The following is a 25949-nucleotide window of genomic DNA, read 5'->3' on the forward strand; positions in this document are numbered from 1 at the left end:
TGAATTAAGAAACCATTAGCTCTTATCTGAATATCACTGAACTTGGAAACTAGCAGGTGTGACTGGAAACTTGTTTATGAACACACTTGAGGGAAATGGTAATAAATTTCCTAGCATATGAAGAGCAAAGAGCACTGGTTAAATAATAAGGTTATTTCATTTTTATTCAGCATCTTAGATGTAATCCTCAAGCTTAAACCCCAGATTTCTACCTCCTCAAAAGAAAAATGACCCAGTGTCCTCTTGATTTCTCATCATCATTTTACTGGTATAAAAGAAGCACACTGTTAATTTAGATATTACTATTGTGCCATTTCTGTCCCTTAAAATGCAAGATGTGTTTGTTCATACTATGAGGGCAGCTGGGACACCACCTGTTAACAAACTTCAAGGACCATTTAATTAGCCCAGGCTGAAGTTACCTTATGCTTTGACTGGAAGGGAGTGGAGGGGTAGCAGATGCTGAACACAATAAGAAAAAGACCCTTGAATACCAGGGGCAAAGTGGGTGGAGAGAATAACAAAAAAAGTCAACAGACGGATAGAGCCAGAAATACTAGTAAAATGGACCGGAAATTAACTCTCTAACAGATAAAACTCAAGGCAGCAAATCTCTGCAGATTAAGTTCCATCCCACCAATGTATCTGTCACAACTAATGTTAGTAGGGATTTAATCTGAGAATTTTGAATACATGCAGAACTCAACTAAACAATCAACTTAGTTTCTAATTATTCAAAGGGATAGTCATCACTTATTATTTCCATGAAAGCATTCATGATGTTCTTATACCATTCAGACATTAAAAACAAAATCACATGTTATCATGTTGAAGAATAATTCTTCCAATTACTTTAGAGCTCTGTTTTCTTAGTGTTTCACTAAAAGAGATCTGGAAACAAATGGTTTGAAAGTTATGAGAATTTACTATCAATAGGATGATTTCCATGCAGAAGGCACTCTATCTTGCTCTGTCAAATTAAGTTGAATTTAAAGGAGTTAAAAGCTTCTTCCAAGGCATCTGTATTTTTCTGAGTCACAGCCTATATCCATTAATACATTTTCTTTGCTAACATTTCAGTCGTAAACTTCACGCTAGTAGAAGTATAACTACACTTATACTTCTTTGTTATTCATGTTTTTGTTTAAAAATGTGTTATATGTTTACTATTTAATCAGATTTCATCAGCTTGGTGTAGCTAGATGTACCCCGAAATTAGTTCCAACAAAACTATACTTGAGAATTTTGTGTACTCTGCCATTTGGGAGGGAGGTGGAAATTGAAAAACTAGAGTATACATCAACAACAAAAAAATATGAATTCCAAATGTATATTATATCACTTCAATTTTAAAGACAATTTCTCAGAGAAAAGCATCCCATTTATTTAAAATATGTATATTTAAATCAAAAAATTCATATAGGTAAATACAATTTACACACCTGGAAATATTTAAATGCTTTTATGTAAAAAATTGTTTCACTTTTGCATATAATTACTATAAATTACTCTTTCCTTTATGTCCAATTTGTCAGTTATCCTCTTATAGCATGCAAGTAGGAAAACAATCACTAGAGTTAAGCTACACAAGATTATATTTCTTATAATTTCTATTTGGGAGTCTGAGAGGAGAAAGGTAATGCTCTGTCAGGAATACTATTTGCTATCATGCAATTATCAATTACAGTCATGGTAATCATGATATTTTAGTGAAAAAAGTAAATAACAATGTACCAATAAGGAAATAATTCATATCTAGTCACTGAGAAATGTTACATCCATCTCAAACTCCTGACTGGCAAAATCACATCCTGGTGATTCTTCCAGTCATTTAAGAACTCAGTACCAGGGGCTGGGGGTATAGCTCAGTGGCACAACACCTGCCTGACAGGCTCCAAGGTCCTCAGCTCAATTCCTGGTACCAAAAAGGAAGGAACACAGTACCAACTGACCACTTTCTTCTTAACACTGCGCTAGAGCTAGTCATGGCCCTTTTTAAAAAGTTCTTTAAAAATACATGGCCCTTTTTAAAAAGTTCTTTGGTTTATGCCAAATAATGTATCTCTGTCATTGAAGGATAATTCTTTAAAAGTAATTGTCAGAAAAGAATCTGAATTTGACTTGAATTTATTTAGTGAGTAGTTAATCCCCAAGTCAAAATATTTTGAAGTACTATGTACAAAATCCTATTCTTTGTATCTCCATTTTAATACTATTTTACTGTATGCTTTTTGCTTATGCACAACTACCCACCTTGTCTGTAAAAGAGAGGCAATGAAGAAGCCCTGGTGGTATACTTAATGGAGCTGAGAAATAGATTTGTGAAATTACCCAATCTTATTGCTCAGTGACTGGAAAAGAATCACTGGTCTTGTGTCTCATTGTTTATATGGTATTGAAATTCCATCTAGTTCTGAAAGCTAGATTGATGACCAAAGAGGCCGTGGGATATAGCAATAAGAGTAGTGCCTTGGAGTCACAAATCATTTGCAATCAAATTTCAAACTCCTTAATTACTAGTTGCATAATTGAGGCCAAAGAACTTCTCTGAGCATTAGTTCCAGCATTACAAAACTGGGACCATGGATGAAAATCATGATGATGATAGTGACAAGGGCCATGACCATGACCATAGCATAAAAATCGTGCAGGGACATATAGATAGAGATGCCCATGCATTATATTAAATAAATTTAGAAATCACATAATTATAATTTGTAGCTGTGGTCAGCACATCCACTACTGCTTGTCCTTCATGTTTTTCTGTTATTTTAAAGAGAAAAAAAGACAAAAACAAAACAACACAAAAATAATAAAAATGATACAGGATTTCAAAACAAGATATAGGAATTAGCAGTGGTTGCTATATTGCATATTGTTATCTTCAGCAAAGTTGCTCAGATTACAGGATGTAAGAACGCAAGATTGATCAAGGAATTAAAGAGAATAAATTCATGTTTGATTCATTCAGTTACCTCATCACCTCAACCAGAAAACAAGGAAAAGCAGTAATGTGAAGTTTAGGATTATTGTATGAAACCTGTTCCTTTCTATAATACAATACTGACAGTTCAAGTCACACTTTAAAATTACTTATTCTATTATCTTAATTCAGCCAAGTAACAATCCCTCTCTGACTTGACTGAAGAACTACCATATTGCTCAATTTTTTTTTGTAAATACATATTTTATGTCAGTTTTAATTTGGGGCTTGTTATGGTTTGGGGCTTATTTTTGCAAGGGGAACACAATGTAATACAGGACACATATTTTGTAGGATTATTTATAATAGTCACCCAGGAATCATATACAAGAGAGTATAAGAAATCCATCCACACACCACAGACCAGGAATCCAGCCGAGGGCCTGGATCCCACGACAATGTCCGGCATGAGTCCAGCTCAATACCTAGAGCTCATAACAATACCCCCATGAACCCAACTGAAGGCCCAGAGCCCATAACAATATTTCATGCAGGCCTGTTTCATGGATCTGTGCTGCGAAGGCCCAAAGTTCAGTGGTGGAATCTAGGAGTTCTGTCCCAGCGGGATGGAGGATCTGGGCTAGCAGGCTGAGGGATCTGCACTGGAGCCAGGAAGTGCCACTCAGAAGAACCAGAACTCCCCTGAAAGGTACCACAGCCATCCTCAGCAACAGTGAGGTCCTGAGCTCCTCTGATGATCAAGATGGCTGAGGTCTCATCAGGGAAGCCAATGCAACAAGCTTCTCCAGGAGATCGGCAGTGTACCATCTTCCCATTTGGAGCCAGGAAGCGATGCTCAAAGTGAGGAACAGAGCTCCCTCAAAGTGAACCGAAGCTATTCTCAGTGCCAACAAGGTCCTGAGCTCCTCAGAGTATGAAAACAGCCAAGTTCATCAGGAAAGCCAACATGACAAGCTCCTCCAAAAAATCAACAGCTCCTTCGAGCTTCCACCACCACCAACAGCCTTTCCTCTGCTCCCAATACCCTCTCAGTTCCTAAAAGCCTTTCTTCTTCTTCTCCAGCTCTGCCTCTTATGGTGCTGGCAACAGTCCCCAGGTGGGCCTCCCACACCCAGCACCACCCTTACTCAGTTATAAGTTGACCACCAGTTATCAATCCACTACAGAGTTTATCTTATTTAAATACAATTTTTAACAGTCCCTATCTGCATGGATCATTATAACCATGGTTCTTCTGTTTTTGAAAGAAACAAGTAAGCAACCTTGGTTTTTCTTATAACATTAAAATTAGACATATTTGTAACATTATTTTCTGTTGCCATATTACATCTTTAAAAATGTTTATTCAACATTAACAGACTTTTAAAAGCCATATTTACAGTAGTTAATGTCCTGTAGCTACTAATTTCTGCAAAAGTCTGTCAGTCACACTGTGAGTGAATGTTTAAATTTGTTTTATTTTCTGAACACTTTTAAGCAGGTACCACATGAAAGCAACTTACTGATGTTATTTTTTTTCTTCTCTTTCTATAACATAACTATATCCCTATCCCCATTCAAAAGAATAAGACAAACCCTTTTGATAATTTTAACCAGATTTGCCTAAAGTAAAAGTTTGAATTTAGTTTTTTTTCCTTTTTTTTCAAAAGAAATGATTTTTATTGGTACATTTTAGATATACATGGTGATCACATTCATCATAGGAATTTGCACCTGTACATGATATAATTTGATTCTTTTTTTTCCTCATCCCTCTACCTTCCCTTCAGCTCCTCTTTCTCTCATATTTACAAAAGCTTTGTTTTCATCTTTTCTTTTTTTCTCATTTTTTTTGCTTTCCCCTTCCTTTCTTTCCCCCTCCCCCACACTTTTTCCCCTTGCCATTTGAGCATTTTCATCCTGTTTCACAGTACCTATTATTCATTTTGGAACTTAATTTGATCTTGTAGAATTCTTTAAAGATTTAAAGCTTCACATAGTTTTTGTACTTAATTTCATAACTCATTTCCTTGGTTTCTAATTAAATGTTCTGAGTACTCCATTTAAAGAACCTATTCCCCACATTCCTCTTGATTAGTAGAAAAGAATCAATGAGAATTGATCCAATTTGTAGAACACAATTCTCATATTGATAGCAGTTTATATTCATTTGCTTTTCCCTAATCTTTTATTAATGGTCATCTTCAAAATGTCAATTAATGCCAAAGCTCTGCACAGTGATAATGCAAATCTATAAAGGAACCAGCTTCACACTTTGTAGTACGGCAAAAAGAAGACTTTTATGGTTAATAAATACATAGCAATATGACAGAAAGGAAGGATATGTTTTAAAATCCTAATGATCTGAGCTATGGATTGCAAAACCAACCGAAAATCTAAAATATAACTAAACCTTTGATTCAAACTAAAGGTTTTTCTTATCGGTTTGTTGTCCCACGCCGCAATACTGGTCACCATGGTCCAATGGTCAGTCTGTGTGTCCTAGTGTTTATAAATGCTAGTACGCATGTGAGTTTTTGTACTAAAAATGTATTTTAACTATATCACCCATGAAAGAAAAGCATCCCTGCATAAATTTCTGCCGCACACATTGTAGAGGATGGGTTACACCACTCAGTCTTTATCTACCAACAGTTAAACTTTTTTTGAGTGTTTTACATAACACACGATGATTGTTAATATAATGCCATGCTTGCATTATTTTTCTCAATCATCTAAAAGTGATTTTTTGGCTTTTATTAACACATGTTTCCAGTACATTGTGATTGCACTCATGTAGGGAGATGGTTTATGGACATATCACATTTCAACTCCATGCTTCCCACCCTTCACCCCTTTTAATTTTCCAGCATTAGCCTCATTTATTTTATAAGATCTTATAAAATTAATTATCATACATACAAATTGGAAATCAAATTAATAGGCCAAAAGACATATAAACATGTGAGATAATTGTAAACTAATTTAGAAACATAAAGATATTTGACTCCTTCATTATTTTGTATGTGCATTCTAAAATCTAAAGACATTATTTCTGTAAACTTTAAACTGAGTCTTAAGTGTTGATTGAATTACTTTAAGGAAGGCTTCAAAAATAATACTGTAAATTGTATCAAATAATTATCTTCCCATTCTTGTTACCTATTATTGGTGATAGTGTTTAATTATTAAGTTAAAGTGGTGACTGCATGCCCTAGCTATATAAAAGTATATTTCACCTTTGCAGTTAGAAAATAATGTCTGCGCTATCTGATATCTGTCACTATCTAATATTCAGTGCCCCAACCCTTTTTCATCTAATAGATTTTTGTTGAGGAGTTGCCAGTCAGAAGACACAAATTTTCAATTCTATAAGAGAAATAAGTTCAAAAGATCTACTATCAAAATAGTGACTACAGTTAGCAGCAATGAATGCTTTCTTGATCCTCTCTGAAGTTAGATTGCAACTGGAGCATCACAAGAAATATTGAATGTGAGAGGTGATGCATATATTACTTAGTTATATAGAAAGGTTGCAAAACATATGTATTTCAAAACATTATATTGTACGTGATGAACATATACAATTTCCTGCCAATTGGAAAAGAAACAGTATAAACCCAAATATTTAATAAGTATCTATGTTTTAAACTAAAGTTTACTTGAAGACATAATTCCATTGCAGAAGAAAATACAGTTCTTAATTTCCTTTTAGTTTTTAAAAGTATCAAATCTGTGAAAGACCATTATATGGTTAGACCAGTCTTATATATTAAATATCTTCTATAATATAAATAATACATATTGTAAAGCCACTTATATGTAATATATGCATATGTAATCTTACCTATAATAAGTTTAAGCATGGTATACAACTACCCTTCCAAAAAATAAACAGCTACACAGCAAAATCTTTTTATTAGCAGAAATCTGTGATACAGAATGCATATATTCAACATGTTGTAGCAAAATCTTTGTAAACAGTAAGCCTACAGGGCACAGTTTAGCTTTTAGATAGCAATATTTCATGGAACTGTAAAACATTTTTACATTTGTGATAAATGTGTTACTCAAACAGGGGATAGACGGAAGTTATCAGGGGAAGAGGAAACTGAGGAGTGCAGCTGCAGTGAGGGAGGTGTCTCAGAGTTCATGCACAGTTTAATTGGCAGTGGAGATAAGATTAGGCTGCTGGTAGAGTGTCCAATTGAGCAATGTGGAAGTTGCATCATCTCATAAAAAAAGATTGTTTAAAAAACCACTTGCAGCATCAGCTTGGATGAAGATATCTACAGAGCTGACTCTGGAAGGAAAAGGATGAAGTCAGGGCCCTGTGAAACACAAGCATTCAAGGACAGGACATTTCATTAGGGAAACAGGCTGTCTCTAAGTGATGCCTTAGGTCTGCATCTCCCCACAGCTTCAAATTAGACATAATGGATAAAGAAACCTAAGACCAACAGGTTTTTTTTTAACCAAACATAAACAGGACTTAACCAAAGTAGGATTTAATTGTAAAATTAGAACTGGCTATTCTGAAAAGCAGAAAGCAGTCAGTCAAGTGTTCACTAGCTTTGTAATAATCTATATATATCTGATGGAAGACCATAATGTGATCTATCTGACACATTCCTTTTTTCTTCTTTTGAGACAAGGTCTTGCTATGTAGTTCAGGATGGCCTTGAACTCACTTATAGCCTATACCGGCTTCAAATTCAAAGTAATCCTTTTGCATCAGTCTCACAAGTGCTGAGATTATAGGTGTGCACCCTGATGCCCACCTTTCATCTGACATATTTCTAACCTTTAGTGTCTATGATTTTTATGATCTAAGAATTCCTTTTTATATTTAAAAAAAAGCCTTATATGTTTTTATGGAGAGATAGAATATCCACTACATTTGAGTTCATTTATATCAATTTGTTTTTTCCCTGTGGTATGATACTAGTGTAGACAAAATACAATTTTTGTATTTTCCAGTTGGTTCAGATTTAGAACCTAAAACTTCAGCAAAATTTACATTCTTGGTCACTGTCTCTTTGTTCATTCATTATTATATCAAGGTCACTATAAGTTGGATAGGTGTATAAATGAAGAGTACTTGGCCCTGAGGAGTTTGGAATCATTGAGGACAACTGACCCACAAAAGCCTATACTTCTATTGCTAAGGCCTTTGTATATAGAATGGTGACATGTTATCAGTGGAGGTGTACCTACTTCAATTCAGGCCCAATGAACCTAGAACCAGAGGTGGGATACAACCTTCAATTGAAAAGGCTTCAAATATGGTAAATCAGAATAATCTCTCCCCTCACTATCTGCTAGTTCATGGCTTGAGTAATTAATATTGTTTAACAAAAAAAATTCAGTAAATTTCTTTGGACTTTCTCAATTATTCTTCCAGCTCAACTACATCGAGATAAGTAGACATCTCATGTCATCATTATATTTTGACAAGAAGGAGGAAAAAGAAAAACAAGATAGTAAAGTTAGTAAAGATGAGATGTTTTGTGCTCTTTAGGTCCTACATATGATTAATTAAAGGCAGCACTGGCTGGACAGACTGTGCTTTATAGATATGGTAAAATTCATTGATTAATGCAAAGTCTATTCTTTTCTGAACCTAAAAAGGGGCCAGAGGCTTTGTGGGGGAAACAAGGGAACGCATTTATGAACCATTTAGGATAAGTTATAGTCAGGTGAAAAGCCTTAAATAGATTTAAGCTTCTCATATCAAATGATAGCGAACCGACTTTCTTCATCTCCCTTTCTTTAATACCAATATCCACATTCTCAGGAAAGATTCAATTCTTAAAAAGGTGCCCAAACGTGAACCCAATTTCTTATAATACTGTGTAACCAAGCAAAGTTGATTCGTGTCATGGATCTTGATGAAATTTTATTGTATTTCTAACAGTGCTTAGAAGTCCATGTGTCTGCATTAAATAAACTGTGCTTTCATCAAATAAAAGCATGACTTACCTTGAGAGTTTACCACTGTTCCAAAAATAATCCACAAATTAAAATGACCTTCACATGTTACATCTTTTTTAAAGCAAAGACGTAGAGGTTGCAAAGAGTTTGGGGTCATCCTCTTCTTTAAAAACTTTTTAATATACTTGAACAAGTAATGTCTGTTTATCTCTTCCTGTCAACCTCTTTTATGGGGTTGTCCTCATGAACAAAGTTCCTTAGTTTGTGGGTGAATATTGTAACTAGTACTTGCCTCAAATTACACAAAAAAGGCTTGCTTCCTCTTCTCTCTAATGGCTGGATTGAAACTCTGACCTATACTGATGCATACAATAATTCAGTAATATAGAGGGGGAGAAAGTCAACACTTTCACTGCTTTACCACTTCCAAAGTCAATTTGGAGGCTGAACAGGACAAAGCCATCACTACAAAGGCAAGGATGAATACAGCAAGAAGAGGCATTATTTTCCCCTTTTGTCTGCACAGATCCGAACCTCTCACCCCTTTTTTCCACCTTAGTCCTATCAAGTTCATTATATGACCCTTACGATAAGCAAGAAGGAAGGCAGAGAGATTAAAGTGGATAAATATGCTGCAAGTGGAAACCGTAGTCAGGCTCATGTTAGACTTTCTGCTCCTTTTAAAAAAATTCCTAAGTGATCCTTCCATAGCTGTGTTTGAGACAAAATGTGTTGACCTGGCTAAAAACAAGCAAAGACACAAAATGAATGACGCCTATGGTGTTCCTAGAGGGAAGCATTTCCTGCGTGAACTCTATCTCATTCGTAAGTGATTCACTTTCTTCCTGGTGAAAACAGCTGGGCTTCTTTACTGTTCAGACCGAGAATCCCCTGATGATGCAGTTTCAGGTGATGAAACACCACAGAACATTACATTTTGAATCGCCTGTGTATGACTGCACATTATTTGATGTAAGAGGTGCAAACTCGAGTTTTTGTGTCTGTATCATCTCAGCATCGAGCGATAAACACTGTTCATAGTTACATTTTCCTGCCACACATACAGGGCTGTGACACAGTGACTGAGCACAAACGGAGTTTCACAGCAGTGTCCCTGAGCTTTTGTGTAAGTGTGCCTGCCAGACCTCAGCTTTTGTACTGTGGAACTTGCGTGTTGTGTGTAGCCTCATCTCTAAAATTCTACGTAGAAAAATGAGTAAGCAAACTTTGAACAGCCTAAAAGAAGTATATTTGAGAAGAATAAATAAATGAAAACGCTTCCATGGATGACTGTAACATAGAATCTCAAGGCACGTGGAATGCTTTTAAATAGTCAAAGCAAAATATCCTAAGTGCGGTGTTGTTTTATTCATACATTCATTGTGGTAACTATTTCTCCACCCTTTAAATGGAGAAATTGTCTTCTGAAAGGGGTAATGTTGTACTTTCTTTGCTATTTCTTGGGAAAGTAGGATATTTGTATCGTCCTCCCTCTTCTTTGATAAGACCCTCTTTTTCCCCATTCCCTCCCCCTCTTACATGAGGTACAGTCCCTGGAGTCTGTAATTGCCAGGAGATGAAGCGATGATGGGAGTGATCACAGTCAATAGCTTTGATTAACAATAAGGTAGGAAATTAGCAATGCTAGCATTCAGCCACCCTGCCCTCTCCCTCCCCATATGCTGCCTCAGTCCTGCCGCGGCCTCACAGAGGGCAGTCAGAGCCCTCAGCCTGCTTTGAAGTGCAGCAAAGGTGCAGGCAGAGCAGAGAATTAGGGAAATTAAGGGGAAGAAGTGGAAACTGTAAACCAGGATGCCGAGACCTTTCCAGGGCTCAGTGTGCCGCAGGAGGGGCAGGGATGAAGCGTGCTGTGTGCTGTCCTTGTGTGTTTTTCTGTCACGTGTGGATTTACTTGTATCTGAACATGCTGTGATCGAAATGGCAACCACTGTTACTACTGTGACCCCATCAGCAGCTCTGCTGTTGTTTCCGACAGACCCTGAAGACCTAGAGAGGGGAAGCAAGGACAACGGGACGCCAATCCCCACCTCCGATAACGATGACAATTCGCTGGGCTACACAGGTAGAGTGCTTCTTTCCCCAGTACTAACTTTCTCCTGAAACGCTGCTACCTCCATCCATCATCAGCCACCTGTGTAAAATTATCCAACCATCCCTGCTTCCAGTTAACGACCACAACCATTTCTCGTTCTCATTTTCCAGACTAAGTAAGCACAGAAATTTTAATATGAGCACTGCATGGATTCATTCTGTAGATTTTCAGCATAAAGGAAGTTTGTCAGTATGAATCTTTGATGCTATATGTAGAGTGATAAAGTTTTGAGTGATTAAATATTTGAGTAAATTGCTATGAGAAAGAAATAAGAGACCACCTGCAAGTAAGTTAGTTGCAAAATGAACTGTACTTTTTTTTGATTCACTAGTTGTGTTATAAGTAACAAAAAGCAAATGCTTAACAAGTGATGCAATTCATCATTACCAACTCATATCCCCAGATTTTGTTTGTCTGATTTATTTACCTTATCCACTAACCCTTTCTGAAAAAGATTGTACATCATCATAAAACTAATAAATGAATTATTAGAAATAATTTATAAATAAGTGCCTAGGAAAGATGAGCCTGAAATATGCCAGTGTTTATTGTGGAATTTCTAAGTATAGTTCTAAATATAACAGCATAAGCTAAAGACCCGCCTTTGAGTTATTTGACTGAAACTATAGATAAGCATAAAGAATAAAAGACACAAATCCACTGAATTAGCTAATGATGTTAACAATGGTTTTGTATAATAACAGCTATTTATTATACCCATTTCATTCGTTCTTGCTAGTATAGCTCTCTGTAGATTATGCTAGATTTGGGGCTGTGGATAGGTTGTGTGTATGTGTTTTGTGGTGTAGTTAAAGAGAGAAATAATGGAGATCTCTGTGTCATTACAGTAGTAGAGATGACAGTGTTAAAGAGTTTTTCAGTAGACACATTCACTCACTTATAAAATAATAAACTGATTTATTAGAGGCATCCTGTCTTCCTAGAACTATTACTCTCCTCCAAATTTATTGAAATTTTGGATTTTAAGTACTTGGAATATATACTAAAATTAATAATACTTTATGAACAACTTTCCCCACCCGTGTTTATATTCCATTCTTGTTTTTTTTTATCTTTTAACATAAGCATAGAAATTAAAAGGTCAACAAATTAACGCTTTTGGGAGAAGAAGGTAAAGGAGTTAGTATGATAATTTTCCCAAAGCTTTGCTAGAAAAGAGATGTAAAGTTATCAATCTATACATACCGAAATGGTTCCTATTTATAAAAGAAAAATTCATGGTGATTTTTTTTCTGAAGTATCCTCATAACCCAATTTGTCTTAATTCTATTCCCTTGTGCTCAGCAAGTCTAAAGAAAATGTATTGTTTAGTATACTAATAGGGGTTACTAGGGTCTTTTGTGAATTTTTGTACTACTAGGGTCTTTTGACCCTTGCAAATTGTGTACTACTAGGGTCTTTTGTGAATTTCCTAAAAATTATGAATAGCTGATGCATGAATCATGTTGAGCATTGAATTTAAAGAATTTAAATAATAACATATTTAAGACTAAATGGTCCATTTAAATTTTTAAATTTTTATTTATTTTCCCCTTGGGTTAATCAGCATTCTGCTTTCTGATGTTAAAATATCATTAGATGAATTAATGTGAGGTAATCAACTTATAAAGTCATTTTTATTTCTACAAAGGAACTAATTAAAGCTGTGTAACCCACTATAGAGTAGCTAGAAGACAGTGTTCTGAATAATCTCATTTCTGAGACTATGACTATTTAACAATCTTGTACATTTTGTTTCAGTCAGTAAATTCTTGATTATTCAGAAACCTCTTTTCTACTCTGTGAGTTAAACCTGTGATTTGTGCCTCTATTTTGAATCTTGATTGTATTTTACTCATTAATACCTCCAGTGGAAATGATAAGAAAAAATAGAGAGAATGCTCTGGCTGCTTGATAATCGTTATGAAGAAATGTCAGATTACTCTGAAGTTGAGTATTTCAAAATATTACTTAAAGTTACCTGCAGATCTGCTTCCCTTTTGTATGCACATGAGCATGTATGTGAGTGTGAAATCCCTGTACTAAGAGTTCTTTATATTAGAAAAAATGTGCTCAGAGGGAAATGAGATGACCTATCTGTGCAGGAACATTTTACATGGTTAATGTAAACTGTGTATAGTTTATGATATCTAGAATTTAGTAACCCTGGATACAGCGGCAAGAACATTACAAGAAACAAAACATACTTATTATGCAACAAAAAATATACAAAACAAATATCAATTAAGTCACTGATGTGAGCTAGTTACAAGACAAATTTGCAAAATTAGTAAAGTTAGTAGGCAATGTTAGTAGGCAAATATAGCAGGCAGTGTTTGTGGAGATTTTTTGTACGGTATTTCAAAACAGCTGTGTAAATTACATATTCTTGTCAGACTTTTTATTACGTGTTGCTTTATTTCACAGAGATGCATGTGAGACTTTCTCCTCATAACATTTAACATATCTTTTTTTCAAAAAGGAACATGCAATTCTGGAAATTATTTTTGAGAAGATGAAATAATTCCAAAATAATATCACCATGTCACTAAAATGCATATCCATCCACCTCTTTTGGACACTGAAATGTATAATTTCCACTGCAAGCTAATTTGTCAGTATAACACCTGCTCTGGTACTCAAATCATTTGGGACCATTACTACCAAACTGACTCATTCTAGAATCCATAGATCTCATGTCATACACATGAATTTATGTTTTTATCAATGAGCCAGTCAACAAATAATAATCTCATTATACTTGCTGCCTATATCATGTATCATTTTTATCTAAATTGTGTAAAAGATTTACTCAAATGACTCAAAAACTGTTAATACAGAGTTTCAGGAAAAAAACACATTGATTCCCTTTCTTCTTATTATCTCTAAATACCATACTATAAAGTCATATCAGGCTTTAAAATATTTCAGTTTCATGCTTACTAATCAATAAATGCAAAGGTGGCACTGTGGTGTGTTATTAAGGTGGACTTGTGCATTATTTATAGTGAAGTGGCCCATTTCCTGTTTAACCAAGCATGGCATAAATATTAGGGGTTATTTAACAGTTCACAGAATACAGCCTTTGTCACAAGAACAAGTGAAATGTGGTTTCAAATCAACACTTTATTGGGTCAGACACAACCCAAAGAGATTGGGTATGTAATGATCAATGATTCTGTAAAGGATCTTCTTAAAAAAGCACATTGTTTATTGACTACTGAAAGTGCATATGTTGTTTTACAAGCATGAAAAAATAATATATCTAAGAACATTTAATTTTCTGAAAACCACATATATTCCATGAGAGATTTACCTAATCCATGTGAAAGCTTTAGTTAATCATAAATTTTTTAAAAATTATGGATAAGTAAACATTTAGGCAGTAAGAAGGAATTAGTGATATTCTAGTAATGTTTTATAAGTCAAAAGAATCCGTATTAGGAAAGAAATGGAACTTTACCTATATTTTTTGAGTATCAAAGTATACAAATTTGACTTGGAATGTCTAAGATATATCTTTGCCATCACTTCAACATATAAAAGTTAGGTAATTTTCCCCATCTCCACTGATCTGTTTTAAGTGTTAGGCTCCTGCATTTATAGTTGCATATTGGAAGAAAAGTTAAATGCAAAGTTTAAAATCTTAAAAACTGAAAAATTATCGGAACTACGTCATCGTCAGCTCTACTGCAAAGAAACCATTGAATCAGACACAAGTTGGTACTACAACTACTTGTGAGACTACAGTAGGTTATGCTGTGGTAACAAGCAACATGAAAACACAACAGAAATGTATTTTTCATTTAGGCTTCTCCTGTTGGAGGGACTGTGTTCAGCACAGTCAGTCAAATTCCCCAGCCTAAGAGATGCACCATCTTGACACAGGCTTCCATGACCACAGCAGCAAGCGTGTCATGAGCTGACCTTAAAAGGACTTCTGTTCTTTTATTTATCTAAATGAAAGCACCACATGTTCACCCTAAATTCAACAGAACGAGGAATTACAATCCTACCATAGCTCTCAGATGAGGAAGAATGGGAACTATTTGGAGGGCAACACTGATCAGTACTAGACTAAGAATGTACAAAGAAAGACATTTGTCATTGGCTCCCAACATTTGCCACTTCTTGAAAGAAATTTAATCTCATACAACACCTAGAGTGTGGCATAACTGAATATTCAGTTGATCATTCCACTGATATAGTTGCCTATATTCCATTCCAAAAAAATAATTTTTGTTCAGATACAGTGTTGTAGATGATAGCCTGGTATAGAGCAAGGAATTTAACAAATGCAGAAGTGGTGCAAAAGCACGATGTGTAGGAAAGAATTTCCATTCACAAATCTAGTGGGGATATGAATCACTTCTCTCTACTCCATCGTGAAAAAAGATCAATATAATTACCCAAGTTGCCTAGATAGACAAGGTGATCTAGTGTACCATGCTGATGACTCCATATAGCTCTGTATTATGGGTATATGGGCTTCCTAGCAACATTAGTGGCCATTCCATTTTTAAAGTAATTGTATGTCAACCCCATACTTGTATCTTTGCTACCCTGGATACATTATTCATGAACCAGTTCTGCAAGCAGTGGGGTAGTGGAAGAAGAAACTGAATGACATCTAACTTGCATCACCTGTTTCCTAAAAGCCTCCTATACAATACAAAGTCATGTGCAACTGTTCACCCAGGACACTACAATCCGTATCCTTAGAAGATCCATCTCATATCTATTGGACAGATTTTCTTTGTATATATTCTTCAAAATTCTCTTTCCTAAAATCTGAATCATCCCATACTCTAGCCATTATCCTTGAATCAATCTAGATCTTTTAGTTAAAGTAGGGTTACAGTTGCACCTCTCAATGTTCTTCCCACAATAAGGTCTTATTTTTTGACTGTCCTTCATGCAACATTTTTGCAATTTCTGTACCTACTTGAGCCTGATCTTATTCATCTTCCCATTTCTGCTTGTAGTTGTCCTGCTTCTAGGCATAGCTAGCATTGTGTCCTGAATGATCAGACATCACCCAGGTAATAGCGGTTGCATACTTTGTTGGGAATTGGGGCTCTTTGATTGGAGTTTCAATCATTCTGAATTACAAGTTGCAAGACGAGTAGGATTTCCAAAGGAGATAATTTCCCAAAAAAAGGTCATTGCTTTTCTCTAAATCCTTAGGGATCAGGATTCCCCTGATTTAGAGAATTTTGATTCTGCTATCAAAATTTTCCAGAAGCACCATGCTATCTCCCACCACAACACAACTTCCTGACTTGTATACCTCAAATATATCCCACATAACCAAGAAGCATTTTCACTATGCTGTAGCAATAAAACAGCCTTCTTTGGGTTTGAGTCACATTCAAATGTGATAGCATTATGGGTCAGGTACTAAAAAAGGAAGAAATAGTCCACTGATATGTGATATATATTTCCTCTAAAATCCAAAGATTTTGCCATAAAATGTGAGTCGAGGTGCAGCTGCTTATCCTTCACATGCAAGAAAATATCCTGCCATGACTGGGCTCCCCAAAATTCACAGCAACAGGACACAGAGCTCTAAAGGCTGTTAAGCTTTTCTCTTTTTTTCTGAAATGTTTATGCCCTTAAAAAGTATGGCCACTACCTGCCGCTTACTGGTCACTAAGTTCTGTGAGCATGGTTTTATCAATCAAGAGGATCAAGGTGATGACTTGGGAGAAGTGAAATGATCAGGATCTTGGGGGATAAAGGTGGAAAAGAGTTGGTGAAGACAGTAGATAAGAGAGTGAATATGTACAAGTGTGCTTCTAGGATGAAAGATAAATTATTCTAGGATTTTACATTTACTCTTAAGAATGCATTTTCTAGAACAGTAGCTACCTTTAATAGGTCAGAGTCTCAGCTGATTTTTCTCTGGTAGAAAGATAATATCTAAAGATGTATTTAGTGTTTAAATCTTCACCTGCTTTTGTAATCAGTGATCAGATCATTTTCATTCTCTGTGTCATAAGTCTGCTAACAGAGCACAAGTGTGAGTTTAATGGGAGCTGGGCAAAAATATTCACTGCATATTTCGATGTTTTATATTAGCACTAATTGGCTCATGTTTGCACAGAGTGTGTATGTCTTTTTGGTTTTATTTAGTATAGCGTAGAAATTCTAAGGACTGCCTTATAAAAACCAGGTCAGAGAATCAAAGTATTTTTCCGCAAATTGCTGATTTTACAAAACTTTCAAGAACTGTCAAGAAATGGGGGGGTATGGTGGCAAATGCTTCTAATCCCAGGACTCTGACAGGCTGAGGCAGGAGAACCACAAGTTCAAGCTCAGTTCAAACAACTTCACACTTAGTAATCACTTGTCTAAAATTTAAAAAATTAAAAATAGGGTTGGAGATTTAGTTCAGTGCAAAGGCCCTGATTCAACACACACACACACACACGCACACACACACACAAACACACTTTGCAAAATGGTCATAAAATAGACTTTTCAGGCACACTAACAGATATAATTAAGATAAATACAGTAGTTATGTGTATCTCTAAGTATAACCAGTATCAATAGCTTGTGTTGCTCTTTCTTCAAGTTATGGTACATAAATAGGTCTTATTACACTCTCTTTTTCACAATGACCGTTTCCTTCCTTTAGTTACAGGAAACCTCCAAGCCATGTATTGGGTGAAGGCTCATAACCTGGCAACTGCCTGAAGGACTATGACTTTCCTGCACATGAGTGAAATCAGGCCTTCCTTTGTTCACCACACTACGTTTCTTTTTAATTGGATTATGGCAAATGACAGCTATTTCAGTCCTACAGAGTTGTGATCATGTATCACGGGTAAATAGCCTTGGAAGGTTATCGACTATAATCAAAACCATGTTCACGTTATCTCTGACCTAACTGGTACCATTGGCCTTGACCACTCCATCATCCTACCACCCACACTGAAACTGGTAACTGATTTCAGAAACAATGCTTCCTAAATACATCCCTAGACTACACAGAAAAAAACTCTACAGTATTTACCAAAAGTACAAAAAGTAGTCCTCTGGAGTGCTAGCAGTTCCAAATGTTTTGTTAGTGGAATGTTTCACAGGCCTTAAAAAGACAGAGTTTGAGGATGGGTAAGTATGTCACTCAAATATTTGGATCTTCTACATCATAATTTCTCAACAGCCACATGTGTAATTTTCTAGTAGGCATATTTTAAATAAAATTAAAATAAATAAATGAAATTGTTTTCAAAACTTATATTTTGTTTGACCCAATGTAGTCAAGATGTCATTTCAACAAGTATTCAATATAAAAAGTATGATTGAGATGCTTTCTTTTATTGCATTTTTTAAACATAATAACATCTTAATTTAGACTTGCCACATGTCACATGCTCTGTAGCCACAGGAATTTCTCTCTCTCTCTCTTTTTATGCCAAAGAATTTCTGGCTTCTAAACTTTATTTACTGCAAACATCACTTGAATTTAAGTTTCAGTTTATATGAAGAACACAGCTAGCAACATTTCCAGCCATTGTAACTACTCCTTGACTGCAAATCGGTGTTGAAGGCAGTCACATTAATTCAGCTACTTTAAGATTATTTTTCTTCTTTTCTGGTCTAGCACATTTAGAATAATATCTCATTAATATTCTCCAGATAGCTGTTAATTTCATTACCAAAGTCTAGTAAGGCTTGTCTTCCTGGGTTGTGGGTCATGGTTTTGACATAATAGGAATTAAATCCCATCTTTGCCCTAAAAGTCATGAAGAGCTCAAAGCGGGGTGTGAAGTGACTGGATATTTTGCCACATGACCTCCAAGTCTCCAGGAAGGCAAGTCCACCTTCACACGATGGAAGAAATGGCTGCTTTTCTGGTAAGGAAGAATCAGTGGGTTTGGAGGATGACGAGGCGCAGGTGCTTAGATTTATCTGTACCCTTCCACATGATTTCATTTCAGCTTTCAGAGCCCTACGTATTCCCCCATCAGTACTACAGACATCCACACAACAGAGCATGAGGTCACTTTATTGGTAATATATAAACACCACCCCCTAATCTAGCAGTGCTGAATCGATTTTGTCATATTTTCAGCTATAACAGCTCTATAACTATAAGACAAAAGAGAAGCTCTGTGTTTCTGATTGTCCCTGAGCCAAGCACCTGAAACTTAGGTGAATCATTTCTATAAATAAGTCACGACCATCAGAAGCAAGGAGCCAACCCATCTAGGCTTTGTTTGCTTTAGTAACCCCATACTAGCCTATTGCAGGAACCTGTGAGTCTGCTAAAGCCTGCCTGGTTTGGTTCGTTACAGGTGATAAGAGAGAATAGAAGGTGGCACTGCCAGGTCCGTTTCATTATCAGATTCCATTCAGAAGTCACTCACTTCAAATCAGACAAGTGAATAAATACACTGCTTTGTGGTAAGCTGCTCTTCCCAAAACTGTCATCAGAAAGAGTTACAGCAACCCAAAATGACCCCAGAGATTACTGTAGGGAAAAAGCCATTGATAAGTTATGTACCATGTATCTGAAAAAGCTGGAAGAAATTCTGAACGTTTTCACCAAAATATATAGTAAATTTTTAGAAAATAGACACTTTACTGATTTAAACATTAAACAACATATATCATACGTGTATCAAAACATTATATACTATTCCTCTAATAGTATAATCATATATCAATTGGGCACTTAAGAATCACTGGAGGAAGATAAATTAGACCTATTAAAAATAACTTAGACTAAGTTAACTGAAATATTTCATCAGAAATGTCATCATGTCTTACTCAAAATACTACATATTAAAATACATGATAGAAATAAAAATTCATTAAGTCTAAAGCTTCAAAGTTAGTCAATGAACTAGTAACTAATTTATTCTTTCTGAAAGCTTAAAATGTATCCAATTCACATCAACTAATAATTTATATATAATAGCATATTAACACTGATTAATTGGTATCCTCTCACGTAATCCTGACCACACCTTAGCAAAGCAAGTTTCATTACCTCCATTTTGTACTTAAGGAAGCTGAGAGATCAATCAAAGCAATTTTCCTGATTTTATACACTTATATCCAAGGATGTAAGTCCCTATTCTTGGCGTGCTGGAAGCCCCCGTTCTCAGTGTTTTGGATACATTGTTACATCCAAGGAATATACACCCTTTTCTCAGTTACTTCCCTTACCAAGAAAGGAGTTATCTCTAGTAAGCTTCATGTATTATTAATAATTGCAAAGTCAGCATGTATAAGCTTTCAAATTACCACAGTTATCCAATTAACCCATGGCTACTTATATAGCCTTTAGTTCTTCTTTTCAGGAACCAACTAATGAATTTCAGCATAAATGATTGTACAAGTGGGAAACAAAGGTCGTGAAAAAAATGGAACGCTTCATAACAACTGTTACGTAAAGGGCTTTTTATTCCCCTCAAATCAGTGTTAAAGATTGAAGCCTCAGTAGCAGCTTAGTCAATCTTAACTCTACTACTATTCTGTTAGTTCTAGTAAAGCTTTTAACAATTCATAACAAAGATGTCAGTTTCCTAAATACAACAATTTAAACTTATGCATGCTTGAGAAAACATGCATAGTAAAATTATAAAATGATTTATACCAGCTTCAGAATGCTACCTTTGTCTGGGAAAGTAGAAGTTAAAAGGATTGGGGACAAGACATAACAATAATAATATAATTTTTATAATTTGAATATGCAAACATTAAAAATACATGATTTTTCTATTAAAAGGCTTTAATATAAATCTGGAAAAATTAATAATTGTTTATCTGATACATAAATTTCTATTATCTTGTATAGATTTATGTATATGTTTAATAACATGACATTATAGTTTTAAGAAATCAACATTAATTCTTAAGAATTATTGCAGCTCTATCAGATTCCAAGTCATATGTTTTATGCTATCACCTGATCATTAAAATCGATATGTAACTGATGCTAAAATATCCTCTGAATTTACACAGCGTTATTAAAATAAAACTGAAAAGAAAAGGGCTTTTGTCAACATCTAAATCTCATTAATATGTTTAGACGTGTTGAGTTTTTAATGGTCAGTCAAACATGACCTTATTTTTTTAAAGTCTAATCCAGAAACAAATGCCTGTAACTGATTTATCTGTTTAAAAATGCAATATACATTATGATATACCTTAGCAATATGAATTTGAAAAATTCCATAAAAGGCTACATCACTCAGTACTTCAGAATCTGTATAGCATTATGATCTTTATGAACAAATATTTTAGTTGTCTCCTTTCAAATGCAGTTTAAAATGTTTTCAGTTTTAAAAAGAACTGGTGGAGACACACAAAATCCTTTCACAAAGAACTGTACAGAACTGAATTACCATTTCTAGAATAGGGGTTTGCAACTAAAAGCCTCATTAGTACAACTGTTCTGAAGATAATCTGTCAGACTATTCACTCTATAATTTAATCAAGACATTGCTCTCAAATAAGCAGAGGTAGTGCATTTGATTCATCCAGGCTTTAATGCCTATTAGTTCCTTGTAGCTTTAATCTATTTCTCCTGTATCTATTTCTTTTAACTTTCTTCTAACAATAGAAGTTCCAAGAAAAATGCAGCATTCTACTCCGTAATTAGATAATGGTTGCCTTTAAACTGAAAATGAAAGAAGGGATGTTCAGGAACCAGATTTGCTATTACCACCTTATTTTGATTCAGTGAATTTCTTTAGACCTTTATGCACCTGGAGGTATTAATATGAAAATATTCACTTTAAAGAATGCAATTGAAGATATATTAAGATTTTGATTTTGTTGTCTGAAAGTGAGCAAATAGGTGAGCAAGTATAATGTTGAGAAAAAATAATGAAGCGATCGTTCACTTCCAAAGACACATTTCTTTTACAAGTACCTATTACTTTCCAGTTCCTTCTACGTTCTCACATGTTAGCCATTTATATGGGTGTATTTTGTATATAAAAAAGGAAAAAGGAAACAATTACTCGAAGTCAATAATTTTTAATAAGTCATACTATATGCACTTAACTTGTTTTGCAGGCAACTGTCAAATCAATTAATTCCAGAAAAAAACAAAATATTAGAGGTTACATAAGCCAAACATGAAATTCTATGTGCACTTTGGGTACTGAACTAACAATGTGACATCTAGGGAGGAATCACTTGATTATTTTATCAGGAATAAGTTATATTGCTTTTTACACTGAGTACTTGTATTCTACTGCAATTGGTACAACTTGATATCTGTTAAGTTCAAGGCAAAATTTTATTCTTTGATTTTAAAAGTATCTTAACTCACTTCAGCTGAATGATAGTATTGAAAAAACTAATGATTTAAAGTTTCCCAGAGTGCTAGAAATATGTCAATTAATGGAATTCATTTACTTAAGCAGTCAAAGAATATTGAACAATTTCTAAAAATTGCATTAAAAATTTTACTGATTACATAAGTAATCATTCCCAGTATAAGTTGTTCAGAAAATAAAAGCATAAAATAAAGTCATTGAAATGAAACATTTTAATAGCAAAGTAGGCCAAATTATTTCAAATAATCATTATGACCAAAGTATACCTGAGAATTCACACATCAAAAATAGGCAAGTGCAAAGTTTCAACAAAATCAAGAAAGCAGAAGTATAACTTAGATAAAGCAACAGAGTTCAGTACAGTATATTTTATTTTGCCAAATTTTCTTATACCCACAATGAATTCAGCATAATTCTTTAACACAATTTATCTGTTAAAACATTATAAGACAACAGAGTATGAAAGCCGTTTCTCACATATAATGCCAGAATTACCCAAATAAATGGGTGTAAAAATTACCTAAATATTTTTGGGTTGTACAAACCCATTTTATCAGATTTTTTACCTCTAAAATGCTTTTCTATATTTTTGTGTTTGAAAGGTATAAGGGATTCTTCCACAACATTTTCATGGAAAAATCTTTTTGTACAAAATTCTGTATATGTGATAGTGTTTATAATTTTAACTTATAAATGATATGTTTTGTATTGGCTTCAGATTAATGGAGTAGTTGAGACCTATCTGGAAAAATGATTTTTTCAGTGGAGAAAGATACTAGATGTTGGTAAAAATGTGAGTGAAATACATTGATAGCTATAACTTTGTTGGTATCTGTATTCCTTTCACAACAATATTCACACTGCTTTGGACAATTAGGTGATGGATATGAGAGTAATTACTTATACCTGTTCCTTCTTGTGTTATCAAATATATACTAATTCTGTTACCATATGTTCAATTACTTTAATTTTACAAAAAATCTGTGTATAGTTGTATTTTTCTGCTTTGATTTTGATTAACATTTTAATAACATAGTATGCCATTCATACCAGTACTAAATTAAAAGTAGACTACATAAAATTTAAAATTTAGGGTAGCACTTCCTTCAGACTTTATTTTTTGTAAAATAATTTATTCTTAAGATAATGAATACAATAGACACAGTCAATTGCTAATTTAAGTTTATATAATACATGAGTGAAATGGTAATCAAGATCTGGTTATTTTGTAGATCAGAGGCCATACTACCAAAATAGAATTCGCTTTCTCAGGCAATGTCATGTACTGAAGAAAAGCTATTTGACAATTAATATTCATTTAAAATGTTGATAATTTAATGAAACTGAGAATGTGATACACAATAATAAAAATGAACTATACTAGTAGATTGTAGTAAAAATATGCAGCTTTATGTCTCCCATAGAGAGCTCATAAATGGAAAATATGGTCAATCTCTGATTCATGGGCTATTTGAAAACTCTTAACTAACTAAATGAAGGTAGTATCTTTCCATTCATAGGACAAATTCTTTCCTAAAATAGAAAAAAAGTTTTTTAAAGGAAATTGTCATTAGAACAGTATTTTCAGTTGCTTTACTTTTAAGCAAGGAATCCAGGTACCTCAATAGTAATGGTTAACATACTCAGTGTATTAACATTTCCATAATAATCAAGGACTTTGCAAATATACACTACATTATGGCAAATTTAACTGAAGCAAAACAGGTAGGAATGAAAATTCAAGTTAAGGGGCTGGGGATTTAGCTCAGCGGCAAAAGCGCCTGCCTGACAAGCGCAAGGTCGTGAGTTCGGTTCCTGGTACCGGAGAAAAACCAAAAAAACAAAAAAAAAACAAAAAAGAAAATTCAAGTTAAGACCTCTAAAGACTCTCCCACAAATGATAAGGGCAAACCATCCTAAAAAAAAAACATGTTTCCCCAAGCGATACACTCAGTAGGGGCCCCTCAAATACCAGTTGGTGGCCCTAACCAACACCATGACAAAATGGATTGGCATCTTTCAGACTAATGGCATGTGGCTTCGGGGTGAACTTTTTCACACTGCACACATATGATACTGAGACTTGGACATCCATCTTTCATGATCCTTGTTTTCAAGTTTGGAAAAACAGCACCGAACTACAAAAATTTTAACAATATCAATGCTAGTGCAAATTTAGAGAGTATACTTCCTTTCTCAGTTAGTACTGACCATAGGGGTGAAATTCATAAGGGGACACTTACATATGAAATAGAAGTTGAACCTGAGAATGTTTATTGTTTCTTTCACCTAGAGATTAACTAGACTTTCCATACTGCCTGCTTACTCACGTAAATGGCTGCACCACTCTACAGTCTCACCAGTAGTTTATGTGTTTGTCACCTAACAGATGCACAAACATGTCACTTAGTTTTTATTTTCTGTATCAATCATTAAGAAATTGGGATATCACTTTGTTTGCATGATTATTTTTTATTCCTTGTCTTGGTTACTTTTCTCCTTGCTGAGACAAAATACCTGACACCCAGAGTTAAAGGAATTAATAATTATTGTCCCTCATGGTTTGTATAGATTTCAGTTCATAGTCAGTTGGTTCCATGGTATGGCAGGTAAGCATCACAGAGAAACAGTTCATGGTGGGTAGAAGGCAGCAAAGCAGGGACAAAGCAGGACAGTGAAGCAACAGCAAGTAATAAGCAGCAACCCTCTTTCTGTCCTTTACATTCTGTTCAGGCTACTTGCCCTTTGGATAGGTAGCACACACACCCAGGTGGACCTTCCCATTATCCACACCCAGAGCTATGCCACACCTATCAGTGGACTAATTTAGTAATCACACACCCTTAATCCCATAATTATGCACTTAATCCCAGCATCACACATTCTGATACAACCACTTCTCAAAAGCCCAACCTGTGAGCACATGAGACTTTGGGAATACATCCAGACACAAGCCATAACATTCCTCTTTTGCAAGTTACTTGATTATATATTCTGTTCATCTTTGGTGTATAGTCATTGCTCCTTTCCTTTTAATTCTCCAGAATTCTCTGTTGATTTTTACTGTTATAAATATCTTTTGTCTATAGTTCCTTCTGTTTATATTTCTCCATGGCTTGTGAAACAAAAATCCTTCAACTGTGTGTAACTCATGCTATTATATTTTGTGTTATGATTTTGCTTTTAAATTAGTCACAAATGGTCTCCTATTTTTTTCTTTTAGTTTGATAGGGTTGCCTTTCACATTTGAAGTTTTAACCCATTTAAATTTTTCACATGGTATTTTGTTTTTCTTTATTTAAATAATTTCTTTTGATAATCTACCAAAATCACCTGCTCTTTTCCCAGTGCTAGTGGCTATTCATAAATCATATTTCCAATATGCCTCTAAGCTCTCTGTTTTATTGTGCTACACTCTGTGTGTGTTTTTGTACAAATAGCAGTCCTCACTGATCTGGCAGTGTAGTAGTCCTTCAAATAAGGTAGGTTGGGGCTGGGGATTTAGCTCAGCGGCAAAGCGCCTGCCTGGCAAGCGCAAGGTCGTGAGTTCGGTTCCTGGTACCGGAGAAAAACCAAAAACAAAAACAAATAAAGCTAAGTCTTTTTTAATGTGCTAAATACATTTTCTTTTTTATTTTTTCATTACTACCTGCTTGAGTTTATCATGGGGAGT

At 34.8% G+C, this 25949-nt stretch overlaps 1 protein-coding gene across 4 annotated transcripts in view; it reads left to right on the top strand.

Annotated features, from left to right (window-relative positions):
- The window catches only part of Robo1 (roundabout guidance receptor 1), an 891813-nt gene that overhangs the window by 404884 nt on the left and 460980 nt on the right, over positions 1–25949 (top strand). For all 4 annotated transcript variants that reach the window (XM_013503701.1, XM_013503711.1, XM_013503704.1 and 1 more), the window contains exon 2: positions 10854–10940. In XM_013503701.1, the coding sequence (XP_013359155.1) occupies positions 10854–10940 (87 nt within the window). The remainder of the gene's footprint in view (positions 1–10853; positions 10941–25949) is intronic.

Source organism: Chinchilla lanigera, unplaced genomic scaffold (genome assembly GCF_000276665.1).
Source record: "Chinchilla lanigera isolate Chin_1 unplaced genomic scaffold, ChiLan1.0 scaffold00006, whole genome shotgun sequence".
In the NCBI taxonomy this organism is placed as follows: domain Eukaryota; kingdom Metazoa; phylum Chordata; class Mammalia; order Rodentia; family Chinchillidae; genus Chinchilla; species Chinchilla lanigera.